At 39.6% G+C, this 13,962-nt stretch overlaps 1 protein-coding gene across 2 annotated transcripts; it reads left to right on the top strand.

The window, feature by feature from the left end:
- The first annotated feature begins 52 nt into the window (after nucleotides 1-52).
- On the top strand, nucleotides 53-11,266 carry urod (uroporphyrinogen decarboxylase). 2 transcript variants are annotated; one of them, XM_085377970.1, is made up of 11 exons: nucleotides 53-215; nucleotides 1,497-1,609; nucleotides 1,864-1,943; nucleotides 2,136-2,198; nucleotides 6,579-6,776; nucleotides 6,852-7,013; nucleotides 8,204-8,338; nucleotides 8,783-8,883; nucleotides 9,193-9,259; nucleotides 10,861-11,068; nucleotides 11,223-11,266. In XM_085377970.1, exons 1-10 carry the CDS (start codon nucleotides 190-192, stop codon nucleotides 11,023-11,025), a joined length of 1,110 nt encoding a protein of 369 aa, XP_085234096.1. In that variant the 5' UTR covers nucleotides 53-189; the 3' UTR covers nucleotides 11,026-11,068; nucleotides 11,223-11,266. The 2 variants fall into 2 exon arrangements, with proteins under 2 accessions (XP_085234096.1, XP_085234093.1); XM_085377967.1 differs by lacking the exon at nucleotides 11,223-11,266 and having other exon boundaries at nucleotides 10,861-11,117.
- The last annotated feature ends 2,696 nt before the right edge of the window (nucleotides 11,267-13,962 follow it).

Genomic DNA, 13,962 nt, shown 5'->3' with positions numbered 1-13,962 from the left:
GCGTCATCTCGTTTCCTGCTATGGTCACGTGGTTTTTCAAGATGGCCGCGCCCACAGCGCTGTAGCAGCTGATTGTGTCCATGCGAGCGGGGTTTAAATGACAGTTGAGGAGCAGCAGGTTACAACTGACATCCCCGCAGAGAGACAGAGGAGTTTCTGAAAGGCTGTCCCATCCTCAGCACCGCCAACATGAGCAAGCAAGAAAATCTAATCCTGTGAGTACTTCCTTCTTTGTTTCTCGAAACAAACTGCCGCTTGTTACATTTAAGGTTAGCATTTTGGCTGTTTAGCCGTCTAAAAAGTGACCTTATGAAACCCCCCGTTGTCATTGTTATGAAACATTTCTTCCTATTATGGGTCAGTTATAGAAACACAGGCCTCATTCCTTAAAGCTACGTAATCCAATGCCAGAGCGAAGTCGCTTCCTCTTACAAAAAAACAAAAAAAACTCATTCAGAAATCCAGCAGTCTAATAATCTCTTGTTCATATTTAGAGATGAACTTATTTTGCAACATGAATTAGTGCTTTAAGCAAATTCTGTGGATCGTCTGATAAATTCGGCAGAGCTAATAATGTAAAAGTCTTATTAATCTTTTGGTTTGTTCTATTTAACTAGCTTCAACTCCGAGAAAGCCAGGCGTCATTACAAAACGTATGACGCCTTTTGTATGGCCTGCTTTAACAACGTGCTAACCTTATTTACAATCAATATTGTATGGATATAATAATGGTGCTAAAGATACAGAGGGCTGTTAAAAAATAAAAAAGAAAGTTTATCCAGGTCATTTTACTTTAAGTCAGTTTACTAAAAGTGAGTGATAGTGTCAGCTGAACACAAAAAAAAACTCCTACGGTTCTGTCACTCTAATGGGAATAGTTTTTTTATTCTGACATTTTTACATATAGTGTGGAAGCTGAAGCATCTAAATGATCCCATACAGAATCCATGACAAACTCTGATAGTGTGTTTTTATAACCCACACGTTTAATTCTTAAGAGTCTAACAGCAGACTTGCATCTTTTAAAGTTAAGTGTAGCAAGCTAAACATAATTGGCTATCTGTGAAATGTTTTTGTGGTCCGTCTAACAGTTTCATGTCAGAGTCTGAATTAGATTAAGGTTGTGATACATTACTGATCCATCCTAAGCACTCCTGTATTTAACTGTCATTTCTCCTGCTGGGAGAAGATAAGAGAGCAGAGGACTGTTATCTCCCAGAATCACTCTTTTGGTGAATGCCCTTCAGCTGGATGCCCAGAGTGATTGCAGGGGAAAGGGAAGGGTGGGCCTTTATTTTTAGATAACTCAAGTTTGCGGCTGTATTGTAAAGAGGTTATGACACTATCAGCTAAGCTCCATTCCCTCAACTATGTAATATAAATTGAAATTGCCAGTGTGCTTTGGCCATGCCACAAATATCTTAAAATTCTGTCTAAATTTGTATTATTTTTATTTTTCGATTTTTCGATTCTAACATGAAGTGCTTTCTACCCAGCCCCAAAGACTTTCCTCAGCTAAAGAACGACACATTCCTGAGAGCGGCACGAGGAGAGGAAATCGAACATGTCCCAGTCTGGTGTATGAGACAGGCTGGCAGATATCTACCAGGTACAGGCTTCAGATCAGTTCTTTCGTCTCTTGTTTCTGACATGAATAGTAGCACTGTACTATCAAATGTGCTACACTGATTACCCTTAATATTCGTGATCATGTTTTCAGGTTTCATATTGTAGTATTTCACTTTCTGCATGACCATAAGCATGAGATTCACATCCCTGATAACCACTAACTCCCTGTTATTGAGTCTTAATGCTGATCTGTAGTGTTTTTTTTTGTTTGTTTTTTTTTACTCTAATCTGCAGAGTTCCGTGAGTCCAGAGCAGGGAAGGACTTTTTTGAGACATGTCAGTCACCAGAGGCTTGCTGTGAGCTCACTCTGCAGGTACAGACCTGGATTCACAGGGGGGAGAAAAAAAAAATCTAATTTCACAGTGTTAACATTAAGTCAGCAACACCATTATGTGGTGTGAGATGATGGAGTGGTTGTTACACCACCCACAGGGTACCAACAAGAATAACTTATCCCAATTTTTTTTTCTCTCTCCCCCCCCCCCCCCCCCCCCCCCCCCTCCAGCCTCTGAGACGTTTTCCCTTTGATGCTGCCATAATCTTCTCTGATATCCTAGTTGTCCCACAGGTAAGTCTGTTCAGACCAGGCTCAATTGCTAGCATGTATAAAATGTTTACAGCTAGTCTTTTGCTATATTTTTGCCAGATGTACAGTAAAAGAGGTTTTCTGTAATCAGAAAAATATACATTTTGTGAGTAGAAAGTGTGTTTAGGGTTTTGACGTTTATTAATATTTAAATAACCTCTGACATACAGTACAACCAGTGTCTGCTATGTCTTCAGGAATGAGAAGAATTTTCATGTGTGGTAACAAATGGCTATGTATTGATGTAATACATGTATGTGATGTCCACATGTTTTAATTGTTAATTTAACAAATTACCATTAGTTAAGTATTAATTTTTCAGTTTGGTTCAAAACCCCCAACAATCAGATTACCCCCCTATGACCAGCACTTGGCGACAGTGGGAAAGAAAAACTCCCTTTTTAACAGAACAAAACTTCCAGCAGAACCAGGCTCAGACTGGTTGGGGGTGAGGGGAGGGTGACTGTACAAAAGACATTCTGTGGAAGAAATAGAGAAACTGTGTTCCTCCACAGTGGACGCAGTGTCTCAAAATGTTTTTGACAAAATAACTCTTTTGATGACACTATTAATTAATTAAATAACAAGATATATTTTTCATCTATTCAGGTGTCCTGAATCTGTTTTCCACTCATTTTCTGTACAGCTGTGACCCTCCCTGATCCTTCCTTTATACTCAAAGCCTTCTTCCTGTTAGCTGGGAGTTCTTCCTCCCCACGCTTGCTATTATTTTTTTCTTAGAACATCAGTTGATAGTTGGGTTACCCTCTTTAATATGTCTTACAATATAAAGAGCCTTTGGATGGCTTATGTTGTGAACAGAGATGGGCAGTAACGCGTTACTGTAATCTGATTACTTTTTTCAAGTAACGAGTAAAGTAAGGGATTACTATTGCAAAAACGGTAATTGGATTACCGTTACTTTCCCGTAGGAACGCTGCGTTACTGCGTTACTAAAACCGTGATTTTTTTTTTTTTTTTTTTTGCAAGAATGTCTCATGACAGTGACGTAAGCGAGTGCAACGTGTGACAACAGCTGTCTGCAGATCAACAATGGATCATATATCGAGTGCGGGAGAGAGTATGAGCATCAGAGGCGGAGCCAGACATTTGAAACACCCGGGGCTTAGCCCTAAAGGGTAGTAAGCATGTGGGATTTTTTTTTTTTTTTTTTTTTTTTTTTTTTTTTTTTTTTTGGGGGGGGTTAGAAATGACTGAAAGATTAATTGGCTCTGTTTTGAGTTTTGTTCAAAAAAGAATGACTTCATATAGGGAAATATATATATCACATGTGCAGGACACCTTAAACTAGTTTTTTTATTAAGCAGCAAGGCAGAACAAAGTCGGGGCTGTATCAAGACACGAGGACTAAACCCCGATTCAACCAGACCCAGAACTGATCCGGAATTAAAACAGGACTGCAACAGTTCAAAATCAGGACTACCGAGGACTTAACCAAGACAGAACCAGAATCAGAACTAGATGATAGTAGCACTAAAAATCATCATAGACCTGCACTACACTTGTTTTTTTTTTTTTAAATTCTACCAAAGTCCACTATTTAGATTGAGAAAAGTTTATATAATTATTTAGCCTTGTTGTGCAAACAAGCCTGCATAACTTAATAAATATAGAATTTGAAAAATAGCAAACCTAAAAAGAAACACTAGGTACGAGATACATGAGGACCTATGATACGGTGATACTTTTGGTAAACAACCATTTGACTGACATGTGTGTCTCACCTGCTCTTGTTCCATCTCTGTTCTGTCCTCATTCTCCATCTCCCTCTCTGTTCCTCTCTCTCCCTCTTTGTGCTGATAATCATCAAATATACAGTTGAAACCAGATATTTATGTACTCTTCAGATTAGGGCTGAACGATTATGGAAAATAATCTAATTGCGATTTTTTTGCCCCAATATTGCGATTGCGATGCGATATGCGATTATTTTTTAAGGTCTTTGTCTTCTGTATTATTAAACAAAGACAAGCAATACATCATATAGTATGAATTCATAGCCGCGCTATGAATTCTGGGATATGGTAGTAATTTGGACAGCCTTCGGCGCGTCGCTGTGACGTAATCGGTCTACAAATGCGGCCTCAGGAGGATGCAGCCCATGAATTTGGACATGTCCAGAGTATAATCGCAGCCTTTGCGGTTAGAAAATTGCACTTGATCATGTCGCGATATTATCGCAAATGCGATATATCGTTCAGCCCTACTTCAGATCAAAACACAAACACTTTTTTAATTGTAACATCAAATCAGACTAAATGTTTATTTTTTTAGATTGATAAATATAAAAAACATATTTGTTAACTTTAAGAGTAAAGAGAGAAACTATCTGTATTTCTTAATTGCAAATGGCACCAAATTGTATTCAAACTGAGCCACACTTATGGAGCTCCATAGTTCTTTTCCTGGTGTTTTGGTTGACATCTCTTGATTTTCCCATGTCAAAGAAACAGGCTCTGTGTTTTGCCTTATATGCATCCACAGCTGTGCCACCAATTTACTCACATGGACTCTACTAACCTATCAGAAGCTTCTTCAGCTCAGAATGGAATCGTCTGGAGTTTTCTTATTAATTAACAAACTTGGTGTACATGTACTCCTAAATTTGATCAAAGTGATAAAAATAGACAGCTCTGTCTCTCTTTATTCTGACATTTAACTAATTCAAAAGATATTTCAATATTTATCTAAAACAAAAGTTTACTCTAAATTGATGTTGTACAGTAAAAATGTTTTATGTTTTCTCCCTAAAGTGTATGTAAATATCTGGTTACAAATGTGAATATCCTGCTGTGTACTGAAATCCCTCTTGTTTTGCATAGAAATATACTGAACAACATACAAAGCATAATATATAAAATGACATTTACCTGAGTTTTTTCTTTGAAAGAAGCCTCTAATGTCCATTCTTATATTTCAGTACATAACTGAAACCGATTTAGTCGGGGAGGGTAAGAACTGAAAATATGAAATAAACACACGTAAGATAAGACTCTATTTTAAAAAAAAAAAATAGCATTTGTTCGGCTTTTCATTTCGCCATTTGTTGATTCACTTGAAGAGCAAGTAACGTAATATTGGTCAAGTGATCAGTTTGATATCAATCTTTCGTGATTCACCGTCATATTTACATTATTTGTACGGTATGAATGGTTTGCTTTGGTATCTGGTCAAACTTAAGCTCTCCTTAGTATGGCTGGCTCCGTTTCTCCAACAGCGCACTCACAGGCGGCAGCTGCCCCGCCCCTTCGCTCAGTCGCTTAGTGCCTGAGCTCGGATCATACCAATATCAGGGGGGATTCACGCACAGTCGTAAATTCCCACAGTGTGCACTATGTGCTTCGAATATTGTCTGTACTTTTTGTTTTATACAGTTGTCAGCCAGGCATCTAACTATGAAAAAATTACACTCCAAAAGACCCTGGACTTCTGACAAAACAACCCGGGCTTAAGCCCAGTAAGCCACCCCCACGCTCCGCCCCTGAAGCATGCAGCATTTAAAGCTTGGAAGTACTGACCTTACTTTGAGTTTGATTCCATAAAAAGTGACAAAAACATTAGCATCTGTTGTGCGTGGGAAGAAAACTTCTTTTTACTCCGAAAAAAAACCCTAAACAAGCTCCGAGTGCGCAACGACGTAATGGGAAATTCACAGAGAAACTCGCGGATTCTTCCACTGACTGCTGCGCCACACCTGCACTAGAGCACACCTCCGCCTACCCTACTCCTGCTTTACAGGTGAAAATAGAGCAACAGGACTGCTAGTCTTTGATTTTATTTACTTTCTGCTGTGTTTTACTTGCATCTATTTGAAAGACTGAGTGTAAACACACAAAATATTTTATTTTATGTGCTGGAATGTGCAGAAAATAGGTTTAAATGTTAAACTAATTTCTTCAAGCCAGAGAATGGTGCATATAATTTAATTTTTGCTTGATGCATAAAGTTAAAAGATTAAAACTGATAAAACAAGTTTAAAAAAAGAGACTTTTCCATTTGATTACATTTTGTATGATGGATTATGCAGAAAAAGTAGAATTGGGTTGACAGATCTATTGCTTTATCACCTATTCAGGTTGTAAATCGTGTTTTTAAAAGTAACTATGTAACTAAGTAATTAATTACTTTTGAAAATAAGTAATCAGTAAAGTAACGGGATTACTCTTTTGGGGAAGTAATCAGTAATTAGTTACTGATTACTTTTTTTCAAGTAACTTGACCAACGCTGGTTGTGAACACATCATAAATAAAATGAGGCCTGTGATGGACTGGACACTGCATGACTGAAAGCAGATATATTAACTTGTTTGGTTTGTCTTTGTTTCTTCTTCCTCCCTCCAGGCCATGGGTATGGATGTCCAGATGGTTGCAGGTAAAGGTCCAACATTTCCAGAGCCTCTGAAGGAGCCAGAGGACCTGCAGCGGCTGCAGGTCAAAGTGGACACTGCCAAAGAACTGGGCTACGTCTTCAGAGCCATCACACTGACCCGACACAAAATTGAGGGCAAAGTGCCACTAATAGGATTCAGCGGGGCTCCGGTTAGGCGCGCACATGTTTAAACATTTATAGAAAATAATGCTTCCATATTCTAACAGCTCTCTGTTCATCCACAGTGGACGCTCATGTCCTACATGATAGAAGGTGGAGGCTCCAACACTCACTCTAAGGCAAAGCGCTGGCTGTATCAGCACCCCGAAGCCAGCCACATGCTGCTGAAGATGCTGACAGATGTGATCGTGGAGTATCTGCTAGGACAAGTGGCAGCTGGAGCTCAGGTCAGACTTCCTTGCTTTCTGTGTCTAAACAGACTTCCTCCATTATGATGTCACTATATATAAATCTTTTTATCTTTAGCTTATTTTAGTTTCCCTTGAAAAAAAGAAAAGATGTAATAAATAAATAAAAAAAATTCACAGGACAGAGTCAGTGTAAGTCATATATGTTTGAGTCAAGGACATAAATAAATGCTGACAATCTCTACGTCAGTGCAAAATACAGCTGAGGCAGCACAAATTATTCCAGTAAGTTTACCCAATCCTGCAATTTTCAGTATTTGTACAGAACATAAACAATGGTGTGGGTGTGTGGTCCTCTCTCCCCATGCTCCCTTATTTCCTCTTTCCCGTCACCTAGCCGATCGATCGTAGCAGATGGCTGCCTCTCCCCGGTGCCTTCGTTCTGCAAGAGGTTTCTTCCCGTTAAAAGGGAGTTCTTCCTCTCCACTGTCAACAAGTATTGGTCATAGCAGATCATATGATGGTTAATATTGCACAATCTTTGTCTTAAAATACCTTGACGGGATTTTTTTTTTTCTTGAGAACTGGTGCTGCATGAATAAAACCGGACTGAACTGACGTAACAGCACCATCTTTTAACTGTCTCATTAATCAGTATGTGTCAGCGTAATGCAGACTTGAACAAATGTGTCCAATCTGAGACAGCGACAGAGCTCCGGGTCTGTGTGCTTGCTTGAACGAAGTGCTTTTTTTTTTTTTCTTTCTTACAAAAGAAGAGAAAGTACTGAAGAAGTGTGACAAGTCTATGAATGTAGCAACAAAGTCAGTTAACTGGCAACAGTGACGTAAATTGAAGTGTTGTCATCACTGCTGTGAGTGGGAGGGATGTCAGTCAGACACGCTGAGACAGAAAATGTTTCCAAGTTAAAAAAGAAAAGTGGTCAGCACGGTCGCCTTTCAGGTTTCAGGTATTTTAATTCATATATTCTACATAATACAGCAGAAAAATACTCAAGTTGAAGGGATTTGAAGTTGTAAGTGAAATGTTAACACAAAGACAGCCCTTTTAAAGTGTTATATTTCCTTTTTTCTTTGTTTTTTATTTTATTTTTTTTAACCCCACTGCTGGGCGCCGCACCTGTGAAATCCCAGTGTTTATAACAGTGACGTCTTGGGTCACTCTCAAAGTGTCACTGTCACCATTCACACAATTCTTGTGTGTTTTTCAGGCACTGCAGGTGTTTGAGTCCCACGCCGGCATTCTGGGACCTGCGGAGTTTAAAGAGTTCTCGCTGCCTTACCTCCGAGACATCGCTCGCCGCGTCAAAGATAAACTGAAGGAGGCAGGACAGGATGTCCCCATGGTGAGAGGGACACCTAACAGATTCACACACAGACATTTGTCCCTCAGTGTATAATCAGAAACACATTTCCTCCATCCACACATGCGTAACACACGTGGACTTCTACACTTACACATCAGCATGAATGCACTGCAAAGAGAGTCACCTGACATGCATATCAGATGCTAAGCTTCAAACAACTAGTAGTAAAAAAATGATGTTCATTGTTTTGTTTGTTGGGTCATTAGTAGCTGCTATATTTGTGTCAGCACTCGGCTCTATTCTTATTAGCACTGTGTTGCCTCCCTGGAGGGATCATTAAGGATTCATGCAGTGTAAGGAGAACCACTGTTCTGTTGGATCTACCTGCAGGTGGCAGCATTTCACCAACAATGGTTCCTGAAGAAGTTGATTTGAAAATCTGTTGGTGTGTGTGTGTGTGTGTGTGTGTGTGTGTGTGTTTAGATTGTATTTGCAAAGGATGCTCACTACGCCTTAGAGGAACTGTCTCAGTCTAATTATGAAGTGGTTGGCCTGGACTGGACCATTGACCCACTATCCGCACGGTAACACAAAACGCACACTGGTTTGTCTTTGCATGCAGCACCAGACTCTGTGTTTTAATTGTAAGATTTAAACCAGCCAAACATTTTTGAACGTGAGCCTGAATAGAGAAGTAGCATACAGTGAAAAGCCCACACAGAATCTACAAATACTTGAAGCAAATGTAGGCGGTCATAGCAGTGATGTTGGGCGTGATGTTGGCCATTGCTGACCTCTCTCTTGTTGCTGGGCTGATCTATTCATCAAATGCTTAAACCGCTGGTTGAAGGATTAACTCGTGTGTCCTCTGATGTGTATGTTTGTGAATTCAGGGAACGCACAGGAGGGAAGGTCAGCCTGCAAGGAAACATGGACCCCTGTGCTCTGTATGCTCCAAAGGTAACTTCCAATTTCACTGTGCTTTAAACTGACACATAGAAATCTGAAACTCATACTTAGGTAATTCTCATAAAAGTGACTTTCATAGGTTTTCATATTTAAGAAAACTTCATTTTGACCTTTGATTTTTGCCATTTGCTGTTAATGACTTTAACCTGCTAATCTGGAAAGATTTTGTCTTTGAAGTTTTCCATCTTTTGTGTTTTTTAAATGATACAACTTTAGTCTGACCCCAGACTGACATCCCCGGGTTGTTGGCTGTGGTGCTATCCACGTCAGCTGCTGTGGTCACAGAAACATCAGACTGCTTTGGCAATTGGATTATTGTCATCCCTGCAAACATCTGATTTTTCTGCTCAGTGTGGTGCACAAGATGACACCAAACAGCACAATGAAGACTTTTCTAATAATCAGTCACCATCTGCAGTGGTGATTAAAGAAAATAATCAGCTTGAAATATCCCTGTTAATTTAGCAGATCATCGTTGAATGTGTGATTTAAGAGCTTTTAATCACTATATATATATATATATATATATATATATATATATATATATATATATATATATATATATATATATATATATATATATATATATATATATATATATATATATATATATATATATATATTTTTTTAAAAAAAAAAGTATGAGCTGTTTCATTGAAGTCTATGGGTAACAACACAAACCTGTAATCTGCGGTGATAATCATAGGAACAAATTTTAATTGACTTATTTATACTTTGTTAAATAAGCACAAACTCCAAATGTATCAACATTATAGCTGCTAATTTTTTAATGTTTGTTTGAACAAACTGAAAAAAAGCCAAATTAATTGCAACCCTGAAAAGTCCAGACTCCTGCACCCTGTATCGTTACACCTGCCAAACATTTAAATGGTTATCTTCTGTTTTTTTCCCCTCTAAACTGTAAATAAGGAGGCTCAAACTTTGTATTGTTGGCCACATAGAGCCCACTTTGAGCTTGAGTGGGTCAGACCAGCCAAAGTCCCATTTCTGTCATTGTAGAGACGTTTGACTACACATTGACTCTGTCAGATATCCTAATATTAAAAAAAGAACAAGTCTATAAACACAGATGTTCTCTAAATGAACTTATAGGATATGATCGCTGGAAGAAAAGCTCTCCAGTCTCCTGGCAAAGCGATGACCTGAAACGTCTTTCTCTTGATTGTGGTGGCCACAGACAATCTGCTGAGATTAGCTTGCACTCCTTGTCCTGATTCCCTCATTATCATTCAGTGAGCATGTTCCCTCACATTTGCGCTAATTTCATCTAAAATGACACTGCACCACCTCTCTCACACACTCTGCCTCTCACACGGCTTCACCCTTCAGCTCACCTGTGCACTGTGATCTGGCGTATGTGTCACGTCGTGTCGCTGATGGCGAGCACAAACAGTTTTGCCTTCATTGTAGGAGATGATGTCTGCATTTAACTTCGGCCACCTGCTGTTGCCGTTGAGCGTCCTAGTTAAAATCAGTTTTACTGCGTGAGAATGCGTTTTGCCGAAAGAGCGTTATGTTGGATCGTTTCTTTGTGACGGTGACTGACGTGAACCTGCTCTCGTTCTCTTCAGGAGCGCATTTCAGACATCGTGAAGAAGATGTTGGAGGGTTTCGGCACAAGGGGCTACATCGCCAACCTCGGCCACGGCGTTTACCCCGACATGAAGCCGGAGAACATAGGTGCCTTCGTCGAAGCTGTGCACCAGCACTCCAAACAGATGATCAAACAGATATGAAGATAAATGTCTTGTATGAAGAACCAAACCTGGCCTTATGATGGTGATGCAAGAAAAATGTATAATGAGGCATTATTTTATTAAAAGCTCTAAACAGTAGTAGATGTGTCCATTTGAATATAAACAGGAAATCCTAAAACAAATTACTTATTTTTCAACACATGAAACACAGAGAATGCTTTTCCTGTTATTTTCAGAAGGAGGCTGATTTTCAACAAAGGAGGAGAAAAAATAACGTGAGGATATTAATTTAAGATGGAAAACATCCAGATCAGCATGTACTGTACATTCTCATCTGCCACAGCTCTCCACAACAAACATTTTCATTTTTTTTTGTTATTATTTTGAAGACCAGATTTTCTCTTCAGCAGTAATGTTTTTTTGAGCAGGACTGGATTATGTGTTTGGACTGAAAAGGACTGAATGAGATTGTGTTTGTATTAATATTAGATCTAAAAGGTCTAAAGAGCTTTGACTAGTGGTGTGTACTATGAAGCGTTTTGATGTTTTTATTCTCTAAATCCAATCACAATCCTGTAAAATATCCCTGTGGCACTTTCAAAAAAAGGAGACACATTTCTGCATCTGTAAACATCTTTAGTCCAAGCAGAGCTCTTCATCAGTACAAGGAGTTTCATTCTCAAAGGCTGCCAAAGTAAAAAAAAAAACAAAAAAACATAAAAGATCCAAACTGCTGTAAAAACAAAAACGGGTGATTTGGCAGAGAGTTTCATCAAGGGACACTCTGCTGCAGTTATAAAATCAATTTTTAAAGGAAAAATGTCAGCACCCGGCAGTTGATCATTCCTCCATCTAACATCTTAACTGTGAACAAATCTCCTGCTGGATCTCAGCAGGAAGAGTTTTATTTTTACTCCTGCTGATAGAAGATCTTTTAACAAATGCGCGCTGTACACGAAGACGCTGCTTTGCTCTGATTTTCACCCTAAATCTGAATTTTGTGTAGAAAATCTGGTTTATTAGGAGAAGCAGTCTCTTTTTCCTCCCATTCATCATTAGATAAAGATTTAATCTGAATTTATATTCTATTATGTTTTTAGATTTCCGTTACATGAGAAATATCCAACCCATAGCCACTCAGCCTGTCTTTGACAACCACTACATGCCCGTCTCAAGATGAATTGTACTTACTTTGATGAGCCCTTAAAAACGGTACTCCTGACCAAATGAATATAAATATGTTTTGCACATATTTATACAAGGAAAATCTCTGGCTCTCACAGACCTGTAACGTCTTCTGTAAGAAGCTTTTGTGTTGAGGGCTTTCTCTTGCACTGGCAGGATGTTGTTACAGTTTTTCTAGAGAATGTAGCACCAGTAAAGTCAAGTCTAGGTACAGTGGGGCAAAAAGGTATTTAGTCAGCCACCGATTGTGCAAGTTCCCCCACTTAAAATGATGGCAGAGGTCAGTAATTTGCACCAGAGGTACACTTCAACTGTGAGAGACAGAATGTGAAAAAAAAAATCCATGAATTCACATGGTAGGATTTGTAAAGAATTTATTCGTAAATTAGGGTGGAAAATAAGTATTTGGTCACCTCAAACAAGGAAAATCTCTGGCTCTCACAGACCTGTAACGTCTTCTGTAAGAAGCTTTTCTGTCCCCCACTCGTTACCTGTATGAATGGCACCTGTTTGAACTCATCATCTGTATAAAAGACACCTGTCCACAGCCTCAAACAGTCAGACTTCAAACTCTGCCATGGCCAAGACCAAAGAGCTTTCTAAGGACACCAGGAAAAGTATTGTAGACCTGCACCAGACTGGGAAGAGTGAATCTACAATAGGCAAGCAGCTTGGTGTGAAAAAATCAACTGTGGGAGCAATCATCAGAAAATGGAAGACATACAAGACCACTGATAATCTCCCTCGATCTGGGGCTCCACGCAAGATCTCATCCCGTGGGGTCAAAATGATCATGAGAACGGTGAGCAAAGATCCCAGAACCACACGGGGGGACCTGGTGAATGACCTGCAGAGAGCTGGGACCAAAGTAACAAAGGTCACCATCAGTAACACACTACAACGGCAGGGAATCAAATCCCGCAGTGCCAGACGTGTTCCGCTGCTGAAGCCAGTGCATGTCCAGGCCCGTCTGAAGTTTGCCAGAGAGCACATGGATGATACAGCAGAGGATTGGGAGAATGTCATGTGGTCAGATGAAACCAAAGTAGAACTTTTTGGTATAAACTCAACTCGTCGTGTTTGGAGGAAGAAGAATACTGAGTTGCATCCCAAGAACACCATACCTACTGTGAAGCATGGGGGTGGAAACATCATGCTATGGGGCTGTTTTTCTGCCAAGGGGACAGGACGACTGATCCGTGTTAAGGACAGAATGAATGGGGCCATGTATCGTGAGATTTTGAGCCAAAACCTCCTTCCATCAGTGAGAACTTTGAAGATGAAACGAGGCTGGGTCTTCCAACATGACAATGATCCAAAACACACCGCCCGGGCAACAAAGGAGTGGCTCCGTAAGAAGCATTTGAAAATCCTGGAGTGGCCTAGCCAGTCTCCAGACCTCAACCCCATAGAAAATCTGTGGCAGGAGTTGAAAGTCCGTGTTGCTCGGCGACAGCCCCAAAACATCACTGCTCTCGAGAAGATCTGCATGGAGGAATGGGCCAAAATACCAGCTACTGTGTGTGCAAACCTGGTAAAGACCTATAGTAAACGTTTGACCTGTGTTATTGCCAACAAAGGTTATGTTACAAAGTATTGAGTTGTATTTTTGTTATTGACCAAATACTTATTTTCCACCCTGATTTACGAATAAATTCTTTACAAATCCTACCATGTGAATTCATGGATTTTTTTTTTTTCACATTCTGTCTCTCACAGTTGAAGTGTACCTCTGGTGCAAATTACTGACCTCTGTCATCATTTTAAGTGGGGGAACTTGCACAATCGGTG

The sequence above is a fragment of the Diplotaxodon limnothrissa genome, linkage group LG18, assembly GCF_057381915.1.
Source record: "Diplotaxodon limnothrissa isolate DT_005_m linkage group LG18, D_limnothrissa_male_GT1.1, whole genome shotgun sequence".
In the NCBI taxonomy this organism is placed as follows: Eukaryota; Metazoa; Chordata; class Actinopteri; order Cichliformes; family Cichlidae; genus Diplotaxodon; species Diplotaxodon limnothrissa.
This window is presented reverse-complemented; position numbering and strand designations above follow the sequence as displayed.

What these genes read in the sequence shown, in the direction of transcription:
- urod (XM_085377970.1), top strand. Translation starts at nt 190, where the DNA reads ATGAGCAAGCAAGAAAATCTAATCCT. An exon ending in ATATCCTAGTTGTCCCACAG is followed by an intron (nt 2,199 to 6,578) that starts GTAAGTCTGTTC and finishes TCCTCCCTCCAG; the next exon opens with GCCATGGGTATGGATGTCCA. An exon ending in TAGGATTCAGCGGGGCTCCG is followed by an intron (nt 6,777 to 6,851) that starts GTTAGGCGCGCA and finishes GTTCATCCACAG; the next exon opens with TGGACGCTCATGTCCTACAT.